Source organism: Athene cunicularia (genome assembly GCF_003259725.1).
Source record: "Athene cunicularia isolate RWA chromosome 1 unlocalized genomic scaffold, athCun1 chr1_part1, whole genome shotgun sequence".
Lineage (NCBI taxonomy): Eukaryota > Metazoa > Chordata > Aves > Strigiformes > Strigidae > Athene > Athene cunicularia.
This window is the reverse complement of record NW_020799091.1, coordinates 114,748,107-114,770,948: the sequence shown is the minus strand read 5'-3', so window position 1 is coordinate 114,770,948 and position 22,842 is coordinate 114,748,107. Positions and strand designations below refer to the sequence as shown.

Below are 22,842 nucleotides of genomic sequence, written 5' to 3'. Positions count from 1 at the left end.
CTCCCTCCCTCCCGTCCTTCCTGTCCTGTCCTTCCCTCCTTCCCAGTTATCTTTCTGCTGATACATCCCTGCACCCCTTGCATTCCCAGGCTCTGCAATATCTCTCCCTCTCTGCAACTCTTCACTCCCCAGTGACAGACAGGGGGGCTGTGGGGTCCAGTTGGTGGGCAGTCCAGCATGGGTGAGCCCAAGCCCTTACCCTCTGAGAAGGCATTTGTTGCAGTTCAGGGAATGTGCGATCTGTGACCTCTCCATCTCACTCTCCCCCCATCGGAGTATGCAGACCAATCCAGGCTATCTTTAAACTTGAGTACGACCAAGAATTAGGTATGACAACATGAAGGATACCGAGTGGTCCTATGAAGATTTGGAAATCCATGATCACCCCCATGTAACCATTACCAAAACTGGCTAATCTCAAACCCCAAACCTGGCTGAAAAGCTGCATCCAGCTTTGTGTCCTGCAGAGAGGCACTGCTGGCAGGTAACATGCGGTCCTTCGGCAGCAGGGGTCGGTGAGGCTGCTGGCCAGAGACTGAGCCCTGGAGGTCCAGCATCATTTCTGACAGACTGACAGAGGAAAATGAGAAGCCAGGCTTAAAATGGGCTTGGGTCTTGCTGTAGCCTTATGTTCAGAAATATGTAACTGATACGAAAAGGCAGTGAGTCAGGGCAGCTCTTCAAGAAGAAGACACGCAGTCGGATCCCTGCCAGTATCCTTGTACTGTCAGCAGCCGGAGAGGGACAGGCATCCCGGCAGAGGTAAAGCACTCTGCAGCTCAGCCCCAAGGGCCTGGGGGATTACACTGGCTCAAATAGCTGCTCTCAGTTGTTATTTGAGGCTGTAGTGCTCCCACAGCACCTCTCCTCATACCCATAATAAGCAATTAATCTAAATTACAGAGGTCCCAGCTCTCTTCTACCCATATCTGTGGTGCTACTGGAGGAATGCTAAAGCTTTATGCCCACCATATGCTCACAGGTGTGCAGAATATACTTGATTATGAAAAATGTTTAACCTGACAATATCTATTGCAGATGCAAAGCCTGTCTCTTACAGATTTTAGAGCTGATGTTTGTTTAAAATAGTCACAGTGCTGTTGTATCCTATTTAAAAGCACATTGCTGGAGGTGCATAGGATATCCCTGTCCTCTGGTACGTTACTGTTAATGCAACTGAAGGATGTGCTTAACTGTACATCTGATTCCAGGCCATAGCCCCGGCATGTTTTACACTGATACCTCATAGGAATACAGGAGAGGTATATAGGAATATAGATGGAATATATATAGAATATAGGAATACAGTCAAAGCCTTAAATTCTGTATTTCCTTTTCAGTTTTCTATCCCTTCTGGGCACTCCATGGCATCTAATTTCTCGATACCCAAGGGGATGTTTTTATCCTTATTGATCATCTCTTCACAGACCGTTCTACGTGCTTGTGAACCTTACATTGACAAAAAGTTTCTGTAACCTCAATGCAGAAAACATTTCATAATACCTTTCCTGGTGTTGTGTTTCACCTTGAATTCCCATGAAAATTCCTTTCCTATTGCTTGTAAAGTATGGAGAATGGCTGATTTCTTTCTTACCTGTTAAAATTTACTTTTTAATCAGGTGGCCACCTTGAACTTTTGCTAACAAGACCTGCACTGGTTAGGGACACATGGGTGTTTTGTATCCTTTAGGCTGCCTGTAGTTATCTAGGTCTGTAAAGGGCTCTAGGAACAGAACTGAGTACACAAAAAGTTGTACAAGTCATCCAGTTTTCTAAAGCACAGCCTCATGATATTTTTATTTGATTTATGTCTTGCTGTTCTTTCCTGTTTTCTGAGCACGATGTTCATTTTTATAACAGAGTCCTTAGGTTGTTTGTATATCTTTAGGGTGGAAGTTAGTTCATAGTTCTTCCAGTTTTGATCAAGTTCATTATTTTTGTTCTTGAGCTTATTATTTTTTAGTCCACTGTGTATTACTTCACATTTGTGAACATTTCACGTAGATATAAAGCAGATGGAAAGTTTTCTCAACTTGAGCAGGAGAGACAGAATCACTTCACCCACCTGCTAGCCAGTTGGTGAGGCTGTGGTCTGAAAGTGCTTATTAGTTATTTCATTTGTGTGGGAAAAAAATTTAACGCAAGAGTCATGCAATTGGAAATACTATGTATACACTACAAACCTTAAATACACTCATAACATTTAATTTATCTATTTAATTTTCTTTCACTTATGTTTCTGATTCTTTTTCTTGTTTATATTTCTGGTTCTAATCTCTCTCTATATATATGATGGATCTCTAGAATTATAATGTATATTACCATTTTAAGTAATGAATCTTAAGTCTTACACAGCCATTTGAAGAAAAATATATTTAAAACATAGTGTATAATTGGAAATATAATTAAAGCATTTCTGTGTCCTGAAGTGAATTAAGCTCTCAGAGGATAATGTGACCTTGAGGTTATAAGGGTTGTGATATGGGATTCAGGCAACCCAAGTATTATGGCAGCTTTCCTATAGTTGCTGTCTATGTTCATACCTGTGATGTAGGTATGACTAAAGGCACTTAGTATTCATGAACCTGCTATATAACAGGAATAGCTGAATTAATCCCCAGCCTCTGCCAAGAAAAAGCATTTGCAAAAAATTGAAAAATATTTCTAATCACATGATTTTTAGAAATTCTGAATTTCTGCCAAGTTTGTGATTGATTTAAAAACTGACAAGAAATCCACACAAAAAAAACAATCTGCTTCTGTATTTTCTTTTGTTTCTGCATAGTCAAGTATTGCTGCTTGTTTCTTTATACTGCAAGCACATATTTAGGAGAGGAGGAAACAATTATATTGCAAACAAGGGGAGAGAACCACCTGAGAGTTCAGGATATATCTTCATTAAGTGGTCTGTAACCATTTTTTGGTGTTTCTATTTGAGTTGCATTAATAGCTATATCTAAATGCAAGGATTGCAAGAATTTGTCTCATATATTGGACACAGAAAATAAACAGCTGATAATCTTCCTTGTAAAAAAAATATCATTATTTTATGAGTTGCTCAGAGTTAACAGCTGATGATTTTGTTAGTTTCTTGGGGTCTTCATAGAAAATACTACTTATTTTGCATTGCAAATTGAGAGGAGGATATCAGAGGAAGGAGATTTTAATGGCACATTTATCATTCAGTTTCTTTATTCTCAGTTCATATCTAGCCCAAGCATCTGAAGTCATTATCATATCGTACTGCTTATTGGGAGCTCTGTAAAATTATCGGGTGACGTTCGTCCACTTATTAATGAGATGCTGGTAGTGTGGATTCAACCACAATTGTGAAGCAGTTTTCAATTTGTAAATGTAGCTATCAAATGTTTTGCAAAATTTGTTGGTCCTCATTTTATTTTGGAAAATGTCAAAACATCATCTATTTCAAAGGCAGCTGCCTTAACTGGGACTTAAAAATTATTATTTTGTTTAAGTAACTTCTCTGTCTCTCTGAAAATTTAAATTACCTACTTCACAGGAGGATTAATTAGCAAGTTAGCCCCAAATCTTTGAAGAGGAGAGTTACTTACAGGCTAACCAGCAGTCAGTAATAGGATTCCGTGTCCGTTTCTTCTGACATGGAGCTACCTTTAGTATGAAATACATGGAAAAGACAGAGCATGTTCAGCAAAGGTAGTCAGTGTCAGTAAAGCCATTTGGTTTTATATGCAGACAGGACACAAGGCTGTCTCTGCTGCACTTTGTAGACACTATCCTCTGCTGTCCGAACACTGCTTGTAGCATCAGCCAACCAAAACTGCTTTCCAGTCCATACCTGGGTTTAAGATACTTTCAAAGAATTAAAAATCTGATTTTGTGTTCTTATGTATAGAAGCTTCTAAAGTTTTATTTTGTAATTACAAGTATTGATTTTAGTCTGCTAGTCTGCTCTGGATAACGTGATAAATGTTCCATGTTGCAAGATGTAGAATTTCTGAATAGATGATTGTAAAAAGCTGATTCAAAATAGGGAAACCGAACCAGATTTTTAAAGAAATAATGCTTCTTGCCAAAATAAAAAGACATTTAAAATGATATTTATGCTAATTTCAAAATGAAGACCATTATGCGTGTTAACTATGCACCTTTTCTGCGCATAGAACTTCAATAAAATTTTACTGCAAATTTATTTTTTTCCAGAATGAGGTACCTCATCAAGCTCAGTCAAGTTATTATTGATTTACGATAATGAATATGCAGCTTGAACTTACCCTTTGTGTTTATGAATGACAATTAAGGTACATGGATAAAACCTCTTAATATTTTATTGAAGACTCTGGAAGTGAAGTTTACAAAATGTGTAGTTGACTCCTTGGAACTCCACGCAGAGGCCTGAGACTGTATATCCCATACTAATATACATTTCACATCTTCCATTAATTTCCAAGTTCCAGTTCTGTGATGAGGAGGCAGGATGCCTGACTGGGAATAAAAAAACAGAGAAAAAATCATCTATGAACAAATATGCAGATTTTTTTAATCCCCAAAATACATATTTTTTGGTAATTCATGATGCTATGTAACTGTGTTGAAAAAAAGAAAGTACTATTTCTGGATTGCACTGCAGCATTGGAGGTAGATTTGATTTCAGATCTCCTTTATGTGTTAGAAGTTCTCCATTTAAAATAGAGTTCTACTGCTATAGTTACAGCTGAGGCTAGAAAAACATGAAAGTCACTTATTTTGAGAAAAAGCGTAGCTGAAATTCTTTTAATATAGTCCAAGAAATTTAGGGGGTCAGGGTCAGTTACTCTTTCTGATGAAAATATGAAAGTGTTTGAAAATGTGTATGAATAATTCCTCATACATTCTTTCATGTAGTAAGTTGCTTACAGTGCTATCCTGATTTTCTTGAATTTGATGTGGTGTTTGAATTATTCACTGGAGTAATTTCCTTAAGCAGTCTTGGGATGACCCATTATTTGCCAGTGGTTGATAACAAGTGTTCACTAAACATGTGCTTTGTTGTCATTGTGGTGCTCTCAGTGATGTCCAGCATAATGTTTGCTCTCAAACATCCAGAGGCATCATTTGCAATTTAAAATTTGAAGTTTGCTTCTCACAAAGTTTGTTTCCACTTAAAATCTGATGATTCAGTACAAACTCTCTAGTATGCTTGCTTTGGTAGGGTATTTATGAAAATTAAACTCAATAGGAGCAGTGAGCAGGTCAAATAAAAAATTCAGACTGCTCCATTATGCAGCATAACTCAAGCCTTGTTTTTACAATAATATTTGCAACAAAATGACTATTTGTGTTGGCTGAAGGTTTTGTTGAAAAGTTCCCGCTTTGTGCCATTCAGGTCAGGCAGCTTCAGATGCTTGACATATAGTGCTGACCTGCCATAATATTGTTTGTTTGCTTCTCCCTGTTAGGAACTTTCAGGCTGGAGGGCTGAAGGAAGATTTCGGATTTACTTGGAGCATTTCAGAGAGGGCTTACGCTTTGTGGTTGTCCAGGCAGTAATAACAGGGTCTGAGTTTGGCGAAAAGCTGCATAATGCAAGCCTACATGTGAATTTTTAGCCTCATTCAGAAACCAGCATCAATATAATCCCTGTCCTAAAATGGACTGTTTGCTCTAAAAGTATTCAAGTAATGTAAGCCTACGGTGCTGGCCCTCTTTCTGAAGTCTGTTAAATGTAAAATAGTGAATTTATGAAGGGAGGGAAAACTTAACTACAAATCAGAAAGAAAAATGGAAGATTACAGTCAGTTATACTCCTTGGTGTCTAATCATTGTTTGGGTTGGGCAGGGAACGCAGGAGTTAGAGCGAGGAGATTTTTAGGGACTTCAATTAGTCAGCATGCTAGAGACAGAAAAGCCCTATTTTCTCCTGACTTTTCCAGCACTCATTAATACCATCCCTGAGGCAGACACGAATTGCCATTGTTCCTTCAAAGTTAAAATTTGCTGGGGCTCACTGTTCACAGAGACAGTAAAACATCTATTTGCAGTTTCGCACCTCTAATTTGACTCTGCTGGTGAAACTCAGACAAGAATTCACAGCAGACGGGAGTTGGGTACTGTATAATTTAAATAGTAATGCAGCCAGATCAGCGGGTGGCCTGAGCGTGAGCCTTTGCTGTTTACTGTGATTCCGAGGGATTTTGTTCTGCTGTTCTCAGCTAGATGAGCTGGGTTTACAACATGAAGCCCTCGTTAGCACTAATGGCAGTTCTGCGCTGGAAATGCTGGAAAACAAACCTGCACGGAGCTGTTGCCTGATGCCACAAATGCTGTAGCCAAAGTCTGTAGAAATTCACGGTGGCCAAATGTGAGATATAAGGGCAAGTCATACACAGCAAATGGTAGAAGATGCAAAGAGCCAGAAAGGCATTTTAAAAGCTCTCTGAGGCACTTTTCTCTCCCTCTTTTAAAGAGCCTGTGGACTGCCCTAACAATAATGAGTGGTTGCCATTAAGGGTCTGTCTCTGGGCCAACTAAGAATCCTAGGAAATAGCCACATGGCATCACTTCTGCGGCTTAAAAGCACAGTTTAAACTGTATTATGAGAAAAAGAAAAACATTTCAGCAACGTGCTGGTATTTTTTTCCTTCAGTGGTTTGGTGGTGGGAAAAAGTAAATCGAGGAGCATTGATATACCTAGACCTATGATTTATTACCGCACTAGGATGCTGAAAAGATATAAGGCCTTTAAAAACCATGTTCTGAGGAGCAGCTGAAGGAGTGGGGAAGACTGGAGGAATGACCTATGGGGCAGTTGAAATTTTATTTGCTAGTTATCCTAGAGGAAGCTCTAGTAAGTTTTTTGCCACAAGCAACATGGAGCTAGAAAATGAGGCCAAGTTGACATGTAGAGAGATGTGACATCCTGGACTTCCGAAGGGCTGACTTTGTCTTGTTTAGGCACCTGCTTGACAGAATCCCCTGGGAGACTGTCCTGAAGTGTATAGGGACCCAGGAAGGCTGGGTGCTCTTTAAGAAGGAAGTGTTAATGGCTCAGGAGCAGGCAGTCCCCAGATGCTCTAAGAGAAGCCGATGCCAGAGAAGACCACCCTGGCTGAACAGGGAGCTTTGGCTGCAACTCGGGGAGAAAAGGAGAGTTTACAGCCTTTGGAAGAAGGGGCTAGCCACTCACAGTGATTACAAAGAGGCTATGAGGCTATGCAGGGTGGAAATCAGGAGGTCTAAAGCCCAGCTGGAAATTAATTTGGCCTCTGCAATCAAGGATAACAAGAAAAGTTTCTATGTCAGTAGCAAAAGAAAGTCCAGGGAGAGTCTCCATCCCCTGCTAAATGCAGGAGGAAATTTTCTAACAAGTGATGAGGAGAAGGCTGAGGTGCTTAATGCCTTCTGTGCCTCAGTCTTTAGTAGGAAGGTTAGTTGTACTGAGGGAATCCAGCCTCCTCAGCCAGAATACAGAGAGTGGGAGAATGACCACCTCACAATCCAGGAGGAGACAGTCAGTGCCCTGCTGCATCACACAAACACACACAAGTCTATGGGACCAGATGGGATACACCTGAGGGTGCTGAAGGAGCTGGCTGGGTGCTTGCCAGGCCACTTTCTATCATTTACCAGCAGTCCTGGCTGACTAGGGAGGTCCCAACAGATTGGAGATTGGCCAGTGTGACGCCCATCTATAAGAAGGGTCAGAAGGATGATCCGGGAAATTACAGGCCTGTCAGCTTGACTTCAGTGCTCAGGAAGCTGATGGAGCAGCTCATCCTGAGTAACATCACATAACACATGCCAGACAACGAGATGCTCAGGCCCAGTCAGCACGAGTTTATGAAATGCAGGTCCTGCCTGACAAACCTGATCTCCTTCTACGACAAAGCGACCTGCTTCTTGGAAAGGGAAAGGTTGGGGATGTTGTTTACCTTGACTTTAGCAAGGCCTTTGACACCATTTCCCACAGCATTCTCCTGCCAAAAATGACTGCTCAAGGTTTGGACAATCGCACACTTCGCTGGGTAAAAAAACTGGATGGCCGGGCCCACAGAGTTGTGGTGAACGGAGTTAAATCCAGTTGGCAGCTGGTCACGAGTGGTGTCCCCCAGGGCTCGGTGTTGGGGCCACTCCTGTTTAACATCTTTATTGATGATCTGGAAGAGGGGATCGAGTGCACCCTCAGTCAGTTTGCAGATGACACCCAGTTGGGTGGGAGTGTTGATCTGCTCGAGGGCAGGGAGGCTCTGCAGAGAGACCTGGACAGGCTGGAGCCATGGGCTGAGCCCAACTGGGGGAGTTTCCATAAGGCCAAATGCCGGGGGCTGCCCTTGGGCCACAACAACCCCCAGCAGCGCTACAGGCTTGGGGAGGAGTGGCTGGAGAGCTGCCAGTCAGAGAGGGACCTGGGGGGGTTGATTGACAGCCGGCTGAACAGGAGCCAGCAGTATGCCCAGGGGGCCAAGAAGGCCAATGGCATCCTGGCTTGTGTCAGCCATAGCGTGGCCAGCAGGGACAGGGAAGGGATCTGACCCCTGGACTCGGCACTGGTGAGGCCGCCCCTCGATTCCTGTGTTCAGTTTTGGGCCCCTCCAAAAAGAACATTGAGTTACTCGAACATGTCCAGAGAAGGGCTACAAGGTGAAGGGTCTGGAACACATGTCCTATGAGGAGCGGCTGAGGGAACTGGGGGTGTTTAGTCTGGAGAAGAGGAGGCTGAGGGGAGACCTCATCGCCCTCTACAGCTACCTGAAAGGAGGTTGCAGAGAGCTGGGGATGAGTCTCTTTAACAAGAGGTGATGGCCTCAAGTTGCGCCAGGGAAAGTTTAGACTGGATATTAGGAAGCATTTCTTTCCAGAAGGGGTTGCTGGGCATTGGAATGGGCTGCCCAGGGAGGTGGTGGAGTCCCCATCCCTGGAGGTGTTTAAGAGTTAGGTCGATTTAGAGCTTAAGGATATGCTGTAGGTGGGAACTGTGCTAGGCCAACGGTTGGACTAGATGATCTCCAGGGTCCTTTCCAACCTAGAGGATTCTCTGATTCTGTGTATCATTTTGCAGCAGGCTGTCAGCCTCACCTGTATTCTTTTCCCCATTGGTTATTTGTATTACCCCTCTTCATTTCTCCAGCTCTCTCTTAACTTCAAAGAATAGTCACAGCCTACTTATTCTGATAGTGTGCAAGCATGATATGAAGCCTTTCGGGAAAAGCAAATGTGCCACCCTAAGAGGTTAATTGTATTTTAGGGACTAAGTCACAGATTTTGCTAAGGATACCTTAAAAAATGGGCATGAAGAGGTGGAACTCCAGTGATTCTTACCTTTAAGGTCCAGGGGTACTCAAGTATACACAATGACTCTGCTTCCCCTCAGCATGTCATTTATTTGCTAGTCTCCTGTTTGTACACATGTATACTTATGATTCTGCTTGCTGTAGGAGATAAAACTAAAATTTGCTTTGTATGCCAGCTGCTGTTGTTTGTTTGTTTTCATGATATAGGAGATATCATTTTTGTTAGACCTGAATTCTGTGCTTCAGCTTGCCATAATCATAAGCATGTAGGATTTGTGTTCAAACCAGGCCTGTCTCCCTCCTAGGGAGCAATTTCACTTTACAAAATCAGCTTATAATTACCTTAAAGCTTGCCACAGGAAATGACTTTATGTTTTTTTAAATGCTTTCCCCTTTAAAAGAAACTGGCTGTGGAAGGGGAAGTCTAGATTTAAAAACTGAAGATTGGTTGTGTTGTGTGGAGGAAGGGATGGAAAGAAAGAGGCTACTGCAATACAAAGTCCAGGGTGTACACAACTCCTCTGTGTATTTGCAGAATACCACCCTTCATGCGGAAGAAGTGGCAAGACATTTTCCTTTTATTTGTCTCAGTTCCTGGATTTTACAAGTTAATGTGTCCTTTTCTCGCCAGGCAGCAGCCGACCAAAGATGAAATTTTTCAATGCTGTATTGGGAAAGGTTCTAATGATATTTTTGTCATTACTATATGGTGCAGCAGAATTTTCCCTGGGTTGTGACAAAAAACTGTGCTAATGATAACAAACTATAGTTCTCCTCGCTACTGCAGATGACTCAAAGGTTCATTCCAAATGTTAACATAGTGGACACATCCAGAGAAAGCTTACAGCAACAGGGCATTTTGTAACTGGCATCTCACTGTTAAATTTGTCTCTTTAAACTGAGCCTTGCTGATTTTTTTCAGGGCACCACATGTCGGTAAATAAAACTCTGTAGAAAGCCTCACAGTCAGGATGAACAGGATAGAAAGTCTTTCCATGACTGTCAAAAGATGTTATGATGGGGTATATCATAGTTGGTCAAAGCAACGAAGTAAAAAGAGTTCCAAAAAAAAAGAGGAGAGGGAAGAAAAGACAGAGGGAAATGTTCTATTTCACTTCCCCTGAGCAAACATGTAATTTCCATGATTTCTTTTTAATGACTCTCTTCTGAAGCTAGTAGGTACTGATTTATGAAAAGCTGTAAAAGATCAGGTGGAACCCTGCAGGATGTCGTTTACAGCTGCATGGATTGCAACCCGTCTAATTTGTCTAGTAAAGTGTGAGCTCATGGCGCACATCGCCCAGACCATAAATTTCATGTTCAGACCTTCTGTCTAGGGGCTGGGTCAGGGGGAAAAAAACTGCCGATGCGTGCAGATGCTCTGAAAGCCCAGCTTTCCCTTAGTGCATGCGAGGAGACATCACAGGCTCTTCGCAGAGAGACAAATTCCTGTTCATTGATAAACTGTCCAGATGTCCTCTCTGAGGAGGAAAGTAACTAGTTTTTGTTTGGAATTCTACAAGGAGAAAAACGATACTTTACAGTGCTGGTTATTCTGAGGTCACTTGCATTAAAATTAGGTCATAATTTTTGTCCTGATGATACTTTGATCCAAGTAATAAACATAAAAGCTCTTTTGGGCCACTCTAATTCCTAATCCTAGGGACCTGTTCTATTTCAACTTGTTTATTTTTTTTTTTTTTCATTAGTTTTTCTTGAGTCAGGCCTTGTTTTATTAGATTTAAGTTAAAAAGCCTTACTAGGCTAAAAAAAGAATAATTCTTTATGCTTTATCACTAAGAACACTTCATAAATACTCTTAATAAATGTCTTGGGATTCCAGACACTATACCCAGAAAACTATAAATAATAAACATTGGCTCTTCATGGGACAAACAGTAGTTGGGGAGATGCAGTCTGTACAGCTACTGAATAAAAATATCTTGGGCCTGATTATCAAACCTGATCCTTTATCTGGAGGGCATTTAAAGCTGTGTTTCGCTTAGGTGCCCAAGATCTGGTTTTAACCTTGAGAACAGTAACCTGAAGTGTGCTGCATCTTGTCCTCAGCTCAGTCTTTGTGTTGGTGTGCTGTGCTTTCCCTTCTTTAGTGTTCTGGGGGCAGAGCAGGTTTCTGGTGTCTTCTGTCACTTTCCTTTCCATCTGTGGCTGTTCCCAGGATGTGAGGTCCGTAGCTGGTGCCGGTGATCATGATCATTTGCAGCAGCTGCTTGTCCTGGCTGGGCTCCAGCAGGAAGATAGTCGGGTGAAAGGTGTCCCATCAGGGACGTCACTCCTCTGAGACCTAGTGAAAATCGGTGGTGAAGCTTTAGCAGTGTTATGTCTGTTTGTGGTTTTGAAGTTAAGATTTTCAAGGATCTAATGATCTCTCTATTGAAGTAACAATACACTTTATGAATTGCTGATGCTTCAGTGATTTAAACATGGGCATGAGAAGATGATTATGCAGCATTCTTCAGAGCTGCCAGCATGAGTAGATGTGGCGGCCTCAGCAGAAGATAACTTCCACAGACAAACAGGAAACCCACATCTAGTCCGGAAGCTCCTCCTGATGCCAGTGCTAAGTTTAGACAAAAAATAAATCCTTACATACTCCTGCTCCCTAACTTTCAACACATTCTTTTTTTTATTTCAGGCCATCAAATCTTCTCCTGGACCAAAGTAACATTGATATTTCAGCCTTCCGCACAACTGGTGATTGGCTCAATGGTTTTCGGACAGGACAGTGCAAAGACATTTTCACAGGCGTGGAGTACAGTTCCTGTGATACAATAGCCAAGATTTCTACAGAGTAAGTTTGAATTGACTACAGCTCTTCATCATTGGTTGTGACCGGGGGTACAAGTTTAAACATAAGCTTACATAAGAGTAGCAGTTTTATATGGAGTTTCTAGTTTTCAGATAAAATATTCTTACATTTAGAGAGACAAGTATAAATTATTGTTGTAGTTGCAATACACATCCAGAAAACCTAGATGCTCTGGTACTGTGTGAAGGCCCTGGTCCCATCGCTTTTTCTCACTGATGACGGAAATTCCCAATTTCTTCTGATACAGTAGTACAAGGCATCATCTGGTACACCAGCATCACTTTCTTTCACTCACATTTAGGAATTTCTCTGTTGATTCTTTATATTCTGTCTTTTATATAGGGGTTTCCCCACAGCTGGTACATGTGCCCATCCCATATTCCTCCAACCAGATAAAACTGAGCAAGCTCTTTGTAGCTGCTTTCCTCCTAAGTGCTAATAATTGTTCAGAGGCTGAACTCCCTATTGACTCCAGTTTTGTGGTTTAAACATGCTAAACTTGGAAGTTTACAACTTTCAAGTTTATTATATTTAAATGCAGTCTGGTTTTGTGATAAGGAAAAGTAGAGTAGTTTTCTCCCTGCACCTGAAAAGGCATCAAGTACAGCTCTGAACTTACTGCCAGAGGAAATCTTGATTCCCTGTTGGGCTAGCTGGAAACACGACAAGTTATGAAGAAGTAAGCAGCAGCTGTGGTACTGACAATTAAACACATCAATGCCGTTAATTAGTGTATTATTGCAGCTATTAAAAGGCTGCTAATGACTTTTTATAACAATTACCCTTTGGGGACAGTGCAGAAATCCTCTAGGAATGCCCAATTTCCTGCGAGCCACTGGTTAATTAGCCCTTCACAAGTGTTAAACTTCTGAGTTGCACAAGGAACAAAGAGACTGGACAGCCTGGAGAAACCAGAGGTGAAAAGCAGGGTAGACGCTGGAAGCTTGGCCTTGTTACCGTTAATCTCAATGCTGATACCAGAGTTAAAACAACCATTCAGAGGACTCAGCACCTAATAGCAAGAGGTCAGCACTGCTCAGGAAAAGCGATCAGGCTGATAGGGGGATTGAGATGTTAGAGAGGCTCAAGACAGCAGCTGGCCCAGAAGTGAACCCCTTGCCTCTAAATCCCAGTGCAGGTATTGCTGGAGAACACTGTTTCATTGTCTGTTCTTGCAGGTAAGCAAACACAGCAAGGCTAAATGAGTTTTTACTCTTTTTTTTTTTTTTTTTAACCTCCTGCTGTTTTCATACAATGCTTCTCAGTATTTTTCGTACCAGGGCTTGTGTTTCAGCAATATCACCATACCTGGAGGCTCCTCCAATGCAGCAATATAAGATGAGCCAGTTGATTGCTGTTTGCTCACATCAGCGCTGGGAAACACAGAGACAGTATGCTCACTCATCCAACGCATCTTCTCTTTTTTCCAGTGACATGAAGAAAGTCGGCGTTACAGTTGTGGGGCCTCAAAAGAAGATTGTCAGCAGTATCAAAGCTCTAGAAACTCATACAAAGAACAGCCCTGTTCCTGTGTAAGGTACCAAAATGATGTTTCTCAGGAGAGAAAAAAAGAGAAAAGCTGCATCACAGGGCAAAAGTGATGGCTGATAAACGGCAGAATTTAAAGGAATTCTTTGAAACAGCTTTGGAAACATAATGGTTGAAATCTCAAACCCACTAAGACACTCAAGTGTTGAGTATAAATGCCTTAAAAATAGGAGCGAACTTGTTTTCTATCTGTTAATCCTAAAAGGTGGGTGCTCTTGACTGACTGTTAATGCAGATAGTAAATTTCAAAAGAAAAACATATGTAAAAAATCCTTCCAAGTAAAAACCAGTGATATTAAAACCTAGAGCCATTTGAATATTCAGTGACTGAATAACACACAAAAAATGGACGTAAAAGCCGTGTATTTGATCTATACAGCAAACAAGAAGAAAGAAAGACTTGCAGTATTTTTATACAGAAGAGATCTGTAACAGGTATTTTATTTCTTTAAAATCAAGGAAAATAGAGGACTATACCTCACAACCTGTCTGGCCATATTTACTATAATGTCATTATAACATGCTATTTCAGCTTCAGAAAGGAAGACAGAAATAAAGTTTGTAGTGACTGAGTTAGTTGACAAAAGATATTCACCGTTATGTTAGCTTCCCTAATTGTGTTCATTTAAATAGAAACAAGTCTTAATTTTTAAAAGACTTATTTATTTCCTTTGGTTTTTTTTTTCCACTATTGTTTATATTTATGCTTAAATTCCTTAACCTGGCTGTATTATTGCCAAGTGCCAAATGTTATCAAAACTTAATTGGTTCAACCTGAGAAATTGTCTGAGGGTTAATTAAGAGATGATTTTAGACTCATAACATCACGTATGAAATACAGAAGGAAAGAAAGATGTCTTTTTTCCAGCTCTGACACTAGTCAAAGCATTTGGACTTGTTGAGATTCCTTCCATTTGCAGTGAGTGGTAATCTAACCCAGGCTTGAGGTTTTGCAGAGTTGTGTGCCTGCCGATCTCTAGATCGGTATCTGCCCTGGTCAAGCACATGCATCTCATTTCCTTCCCAAAGGCCCGTTTTCCTGTCAAAATAAGGACCCCTGTTCTCAGGAGGTGTTCAGGTGGGATATTTGCCTAGCATGGAAAAGAGTCAGGGTTGCATCCTGCACTAACAGGTGATGGGGTTTGAGTTCGCTGGGAAGTGGCCCATTCCAGGCTTCCATCTGGCAGGCTGTGCTCCTGACGCTGGGAACGGCGAGCAGTACTGCCGTGCGGGCAGCCACTGGTAGTCACCCTGAGGTGGTGCCTTGCAGCCAAGGATAAGTAGATTGTTTATAAAGATGACTTAAGCTGTAAAATGGGCCTTGGGTATGTAATTTTACCTAAGTCTGAGCTAGAAGAGCTCTGTCCAGGCACTGCCATCCTGTAAGGGGCTTGAGGCTTTGGCAGAGGTTCCTTAGGCACCTGTTCCTTGAAAGAAAGCAGAAAGGAGCCTATCTTGAGGAGAATATTCATGTTTCCCAGTGGAAAAAAGAGCCTGGAAGTGTGGGATTTGAGAGCTGTTCACCATCTTCAGCATCTTCCCAATAGCAAACTCTAAGCTGTTGCTCTGGAGCGCGTCAGTCCCGGTTCCGAGTAGACACATCTCTTTGCTCTGAAAATGAGTGTTTTAAACTGAACTGTGAGGCACTTCTTGTGCTGCTTACAGGTGAGCTCCTTTAACGCCCTAGATGTGATGTCAGGCACACAGGTGTCAAGCTTTGGGCACTAGTGGCAACCACTCTGATTCCCGCCTTGCCTTGCTGGAATCTAAACCTGATTCTGATGAATAACAGTGAATCCCTAAAAGTCCAAGACTGTGTAGGAGGCAGATGACTATATGGCACGCCACCTTTCACTATGCGTGCAAAAGCCAGTAACTAGTCGTGCTTTCTTTCTTGTATTGGTTTGGTTTTTGAAGCTCCCTTGTAGCATAGGGCACATAAGTAAGGGAAGAATCAGTTTCTAGGATTTTTGTGGCTGAATCAGCTTTTAAATTGTTCTTCATGGGTCCAGGACTTATAAAATGTAGAGACACAACGTTTATCACACGTTGTTAAATAGAAGCAGAATTAGAAACTGTCTAATGAGTGCTGGCAGTAAGCATGCTGTAAAGGAATGGATTTTAAAAAACACTCAGATGATAATAATTAGTAATATTTTCTGAAAGAAAAATGAATGGGTTCTAAAGTAAGTTGAATGGAAAAATAAAAAATAGAAGAAAATTAAAATAAAGCACTTAAGATGTAAAGAACAGTTCTCCTTGTCTGGCACATTCTATTGTGACATGCAGCATGCTGAATAGAAAAACTGTATTTTTCCATTGCTTAGTTCATTCAGAATCTCTCTCTTCTTCAGTTTGAGATTGCACTGACATTGTTAGTGAATTTGAGTCACCAAAATCCATTTGCCGACATTGTCTGTGTGGGGGACAGCTTTTTATAACATATTCCTCATGACATTTCTCTTTAGATTCATTCTGCTGCTGGAGAGTAGGGGCAAGGGGGCTGGGGTGGGGGGAAGACATCTGTGAAATGCTTCTGAAAACACAGAACCAGCTAGAGTTAGAGTTTAACTCTAACACAGTTGGAGTTTTAGATGACAACTGAAAACTTTGCACCAACCTTCCTCAATTTTCTCTTACTATCATGTCATGTTCCTTGCCCACTGTTTGAGCATGCTCAGCATAAAAGATTAAATCTCACTGATGCTTGGGGAAAAAAGAAACTCAGTTTTGCTTTTCTTTAGTATTAGGAGTAGAGAGTTTTAAAACACATTTAGTTTTCTCTCCTTGTCAAAAGTTGATTTGTACTGTAAGTGGCCTCTGTTGCAAGCATCCTATACTCCCTGTCCCCGTGTACATATGTATACATAGCAGTGTACAATTCTTCATTGTGGAGTAGAGATACTAGAATTCGTGTGGCCATCTTCCTGTACAGGACTTGCATCAGTTATTGACATCAAGCAAAATGCAATTACTCATAAAATGACATGCCGTATTATTGGTTTTGTATCTTTAAATATAGTTTCCATTTTATTTATTTCTGTTAACATATCTAGTTTTGTGCTGTTACTTAGCATTCAATAAGCAATGTATAGATGTGATTTGATTGGCGATATGTATTTACTTTAACTTGTATTTCAAAGCATTACTTACTCATTTAGATTATATATTGTGCAATTGTAGATGGCCTCTTACTAATGTAAAATGATTTGTAGTGGAAACATTTATATTTTTATAATAAACATAATGAAAGTATTTTTTACATACTGGAATACTGAGGTGATTGCTTGGAGGACAAAGTAAATTTATTTGATTAGAGAAGTGCGATAAAATTGTAATTAAATTCTGAGTGTTAAAGCATGGGTTTGGAGTGAAAGCTAGATATTACTTATATTATCTATTAAAAGAAACAAGTAGTGCAGGTTTTAACTAGACAGACCAGCATTTGTGCTAAGCTGACTTACATCAGTCAAAGACTTTACTTTCTCCATGAATACAGGAAAACATCGTCTACTACAGCCTGCCTATGGAATATTGAAAAAGCTGTCTTTTATTTTAGTTGTGTCAAGTATTTCCAAACTTTTGCTTTTTTTCCTCCCTTGCCAGTGGACCTCTTTTCATCTTATTACTATGTTGAATCCAGTAAAAGATGTACTTTTCAACAAAATAAAAAAAGCCCACCGCTTACTGTAATTTAACCCCATGATCATTTCTTGCCTCTGAGTATCTGTATTAGATAATATTTTGCTCCTGTTTTGTTATGTCCCTACCAAGTTTCTGTATGCTTCACTGAAGTACAGTGTCTTTGAAAATGCCAACATACAACTCAACTTTGCATCTCAGGAATTATCTTCCTAGAAAAGTAGTAGTGATTTGAATGTTCAGCAGTTACTTGAGGAGTGAAGTTACAGGATCTTTCTGTACCATAAATGATTTTGCATGCTTTTGTATATTACTGTGCTTACTGGTGCAAAATGATAAATGATATACCTGTCCTGGAGTCTGCAAGTTGATAAACTTTATGGACATGGATGTAGCATACTTTTTTTTTTTTTTTTTTTTTTTTTTTTTTTTCCCCCATTTTGTCTTGGTACCTTCAATAGAAAAGGGAATCATTGAAAGGAGGTACCCAGAATTTGACTTAACTTTAAAGGACTACAGCTGGACTGAAATCCACTTTTTCTTCGTAACACCAGTATGCCTCATGCTGTGCTGCAGTGGGTACATAAGGTGTCATTTTAACTTCTAATGAGTGGGTTTCAGTGCTATACTTGCACGACAGGAAAGCAGCTCTGTTGGTCTCATCTGTGCAGTATACAAACTACCTTGCAAATAGGTTTCGCTTCAGTAATTGTGTTACATTGACTTGCATCTATTCCTTTAGCCTTACGGGTACGTTGTATTTGCTTTATATCCCAAAGGGCACAGTGGATATTAATGCTTGTGTAACTGTCGCATTCATTGTAGAACATACATAATACAGTCAGTTCTGGAATGGCAGTAGGATGCATTCACACAAAGAGCAGCAGAACAAGCACATGCCTTGCAGCCCACCACCATGTCTCAGCTCAAATTTGGAGGGATAAATAGCTGATAATCAGTTTCACAAATTCAGATATGCTTTTTTTTTTTTAGTAACGTTACTTTTTCAAAGTGATATTTTTCCACTTTGCATTCCTTGTTAAGGATGATGCCCAGACCTAGATATCTATACCAGTAAAAGCCTAAGCAGTGCCAAGTGAAATCAGACAATTACTTCCGCTGTCTCACATCTGCCACTCCTGTTAATTCAGGCAAATATCCATACTATTGACTTCCCTTCATTTTCTCAACCACTGTAATTCCTCAGATCCTTTCCAAACTATAGATCAAATCACTGCCTGGTCAGTAATTCCCCACTGTTACGTGTGCGCTCAGTTCCTTTTTCAGCCCTCAGTCCAATTCTTTGTGTATTTCTTAATGAATTTTATTTTCCTAATTTAAAAATATTTCTCCTAGAAATACTTCTCTCAGCCTTGATTCACTCACATGTGTAAACATGCACATGCTCACGGTCCAGGTTACTAACGCAAACAGTGAACAGCACGAAACACGAAGGACAGACTTCTCTTGGCATCTTTGTTATGCTTTTCAGATGGCCAGAGAACCTCTGACAAATGAAAAGTACTCAGTATGTAAGGTTTTTCAGCTCACTCTGCTTTCACATTACAACGATTTCATAATAGCCCATATTTCCCCAGTTAGCTCATAAGAATGTCATGTGGGACAGCACCAGAAGTCTTACTAGAGACAAGATAAATCACATCTACTACTTTTTAGATTATCCTGTCACAGAAATAAATTAGATGTGTTTGACGTGATTTGTTTATTCTTGACAAATCTTAGTTGGTTTCTTAAGACCTTGTAATCCTCCAGCTGCTTAGAAATGTACTGTGTGATATATATAATATCTCATTCTGGGTATTTGGGGTTAGCGTACCTAGTCTGTAATTGCCTGGTTCTGCTTTTCTCCCCTTTTTAAAGCTGGGAATGATCTTTGCTCTTCCAGTTGCCTGGACTTCATGACTTCTCCAAGAAAATACCCAGTGGTTACCCTTGGATTAGTCCCTTAATTTACAATAGTAAATCTCACAGACTCTGCAAACCTGAATGCATTGATCACTTGTTCTGACTCCTAGGATTCCTAATTGTAAAATAAAAATAAAATACATATGGGCAAATGTTTTTACTGCGTGCCCAGGTTTTCAGCTTATGTCTTATTTTAGCAACTGCTAAAATTCACCATTAAAGAAGCATGGAGTAACACCTGTTTGGTTAGCAAATTTAATTATTTGTTTTCAATTAGAATGAACAACTGAGGTTCATCACTACTGTATGACTTTGAAGTTGGATGATAAGGTCGAGCATCCTACAAAGGTAGTTCAGGTCCACTGTCTGGGATCGTTACAGACCATTTAATTCACTCTGCTGCTGTCTGCGTGAGGGGGAAAATATCCTTTATCTCCACTCCTCTTCCACACAGTTTATCCTAGTATTATTAGAAAGCTCACATTTTAAATCTCTTCAGTAAAGTCAGTCACTTGAGTTTACCCACCATGGATTTGTAATTAATATTGAGTTCAGTTTCCAACACTCTCAAAAGGTGTATGTTTGCAAGAGAGTGTGAAATAACCAGAGCTTTATATTCTTCATATTAGGGGATTTAGGGTAGCAGAAATTTCAGTTTCAGCAACAGTAAAACACGTCTGGGCATAAAGCATCAGACTTGAGATCTCAGGCACCCATAGATATTATTGTCCTCTGTGCGTAAGGTGGGTAGCCTGTGGGTTACTACTCTAATAAATATCATATATCCTTCCCACAAGAAACTGCTATAGCTATACATTGAGGCTGCTTCTCAGCTGGCAAAGTACAAATTGCCTCCACGTTGCTGAGCAGCTGTGTGTGCTGTGAAGGCACTGCCCTTTCAATGCCTCAGCCAAAGCAACACCCGCCTTAGGAGGGCTGCAGTCCTCTCCCCAAAATGCTGCACAGACCCCAGCCCAGCCCTCCCCATGGAGCTTGATTTCTCCTCCTGGCACAAGGCCTGCAAGGACGAAAACTGATCATTTAGTCTCACTGCGTTCACATGAGCACGGAGTAGAACATTTAATTTTAAGGCACTCAGCTGAAATGAAGCCAAAAAAAACATACATATGCTAGAAACAATTTGTCTGAATGAAAAAGAGAATGGAGGTCTGGTAGCTTTGTGCCATAGTCTGACCAGGGATTCAAATAAGCATCTCTGAGGCTAATTTTCCTGTCATTCTTCACCTTCCCACCAACTGAAACGAGTCCTTGGGTATAGTTTACAGCTTGAAGTGATTTATTTTCACAGGGTGGTTCACTCTTTTCACTTTCATTACTCTCAGAGCTCCCATCTTCCCTCATGCAGTTCAAAAGGCCCCAAAATTAGGCTCAAACCACAAAAGTTTTGTGTGTCGCATCACCCCTTCCTCCCACAGTCTTTCCTTGGTACCCACCATCCCCTGCCATGCTCACAAAGCATCATCCTGACCCCCTCCATCCCTGTGCTGGTGAGAGGGGGCTCCCATCCGCTGTGGCTTATAGCCCAACCTACAAGAGACCTCAAAAATCAGGAGGGTAGATGGCTGAAGTGATACCTTAGAGTCAAAACGGTGTTTCAATAGTTGCACTGTTAGTTTCTTGACTTGCTGCGCATTTCTGATCTCTTGCCATATGAATTTAGCTATGTGGAGTCCCACCAGATTTTTAGATTTGCTTGTGATTTTTTCTCCATGAATCACATTCAGTGTAGATGTTTCCTCCCGCTTAGGATTTAGAGTGATAGAATAGTAATTTTAGCTACAGAATTATATCATTTTAATAAAACCAGATGATACTTAAAACAAAAGCAAATTATTAAAAAAAAAAAACCAACAAAAAAACAACAAAAAAAAAAACATGCACAGAAAACCCCCAACAAAATCCAACAAAAATCCAGGTTGCTGAGAGGACTAGTGCCTCTCTAGCTCGTATTTTGGACAGTGAATAGGTATCTCACACACAGCCTGGTAACATAGGGATCCTGGGTGTTTTCCCTGTCTTTTCTGCGGTATCTGGGTGGCTTTTTGCACAGTGAGCGGGATGTTTGATAGCAGGTTTGGTCACTGCTAAAACATGCAGCTTCCCCTCAAGCTGGTTGTCAGCTAATCAACAGCAATGATTCCCTGCTTTTAGCGTGCCCCTTTAAAGTTGCATCACCTTTTATTGTTTTACTATTTTTAATCTCTTTCATTCACTCTCATAAAGGTTTTGAGGGGGCTTTAGTGGAGGACTAAGCCACAATTCCCTGTTGTATATACTTTTTTTATAGAAAAGTTATGCCTCATTAACTGAGTTAATACTTGCATAATTGTAAGAGCAAAGCAATAAAATTCAATCCCTACAACAATGTGATACTGTAACTTCCTTTCCTCTAACTGATGGAGCGCTGGGCTACCTGCCAAGGAAGTCAAATGGAAATGGGAGACTATGAACAAATAAAATCTCTTTCTGAGGTTTAGATATAGGAGTGTTCTTGGTTTGTTTGTTTTTTTGTGTTGTTGTTGTTTTTTCTTTTTCTTTTAATCTCTGTCATTACTTGATCCATTTTTCATTCTTTCTGTTCCCAACTTTCATTCTGTCATTGTGCATGTGGGTTTTTGGGTACAGGAGGAGCTGGCCCACAGAGGAATTATTTTTCTGCCCCTTTTCACCTCTTCCTCATATGTAAGCTATCCCCTACTTATAAGGTTCCATAATTTAAAAAACAAACAAACAAACAAAAACCCCAAAAAAAACATATCAAAGACACCAAAAATGTGTATGTGAACACCTCCCCACCATGGACTATATAAAGAATTATAACTAAGCCAAAGAAATAATTGGATTTCTTCAAACAAATATAAAATGAAACAGAGAGATCAAATCAGAGTAAACTTCTGTTGCTGGCACTAGCCAACCATTACAACTTGTAACACAGCTTTATAAATTTTCTGGTCCTTATGCTGCAAGCAGGCCAGATTGCCACTACTGTGCAGATAAAAACTCTATCTTCCAGTACAAAAGAATCTGAAAAAGCTCAGGAGAGTTGTCAGAAATTTCACCTACAGTTTGTGAAGAACTGATTAGTTTTCCAATTGGAGGGTGAGGAAAAAAAAAGTTCTGTTTGAGTACCTGAAATACCAAGTTCAGTAAAATCAGAGGCAGAAGTAGTGGACTCGGGGGAAGCATTCCTGTTTCCTTCATTTAGCCTTAGCTGAGTATGGGCAGAGGGCTGACGTTACCGCTCTCTCCAGAGATGGGTATGCAGGGCCTTGCATGTGGAATGGGAACGGTGCATTATAAATCTCTTTGCGGAGTGTAGGAATGTAAGATTCTGGGAAGAAAAATATATCGACTCTTGTGTCATTTAAAGGTTGCGGCATTTCCAACCTTGCAATAATTGCCTAGCACTTTGCATTTGTGAGAAAGTAGAATGAGATGTCTTAAAAGTGGGTTCTGCATATTGTAAAAGTCCAACTGCGACTTGAAGAAACACCCTTGAGACTTATTGCTACCATTATAAGCTTAGAATAATATGCACATATATTTCTTTTTAGACTACACACACTTTATCCAACCCTCAGAGGTAAAAAAAGAAGGAAAAAAAAAAAAAAGGGGGGGGGGGGGGAA

The 22,842-nt window shown here is 40.5% G+C and overlaps 1 protein-coding gene across 2 annotated transcripts in view; it reads left to right on the top strand.

Moving 5' to 3' along the window:
• The window catches only part of EPHA3 (EPH receptor A3), a 217,397-nt gene extending 199,776 nt beyond the window's left edge, over positions 1–17,621 (top strand). For both annotated transcript variants that reach the window (XM_026842010.1, XM_026842000.1), the window contains exons 15-16: positions 11,905–12,060; positions 13,509–17,621. In XM_026842010.1, the coding sequence (XP_026697811.1) occupies positions 11,905–12,060; positions 13,509–13,614 (262 nt within the window). In that variant the 3' untranslated portion in view covers positions 13,615–17,621. The remainder of the gene's footprint in view (positions 1–11,904; positions 12,061–13,508) is intronic.
• Positions 17,622–22,842: the final 5,221 nt, after the last annotated feature.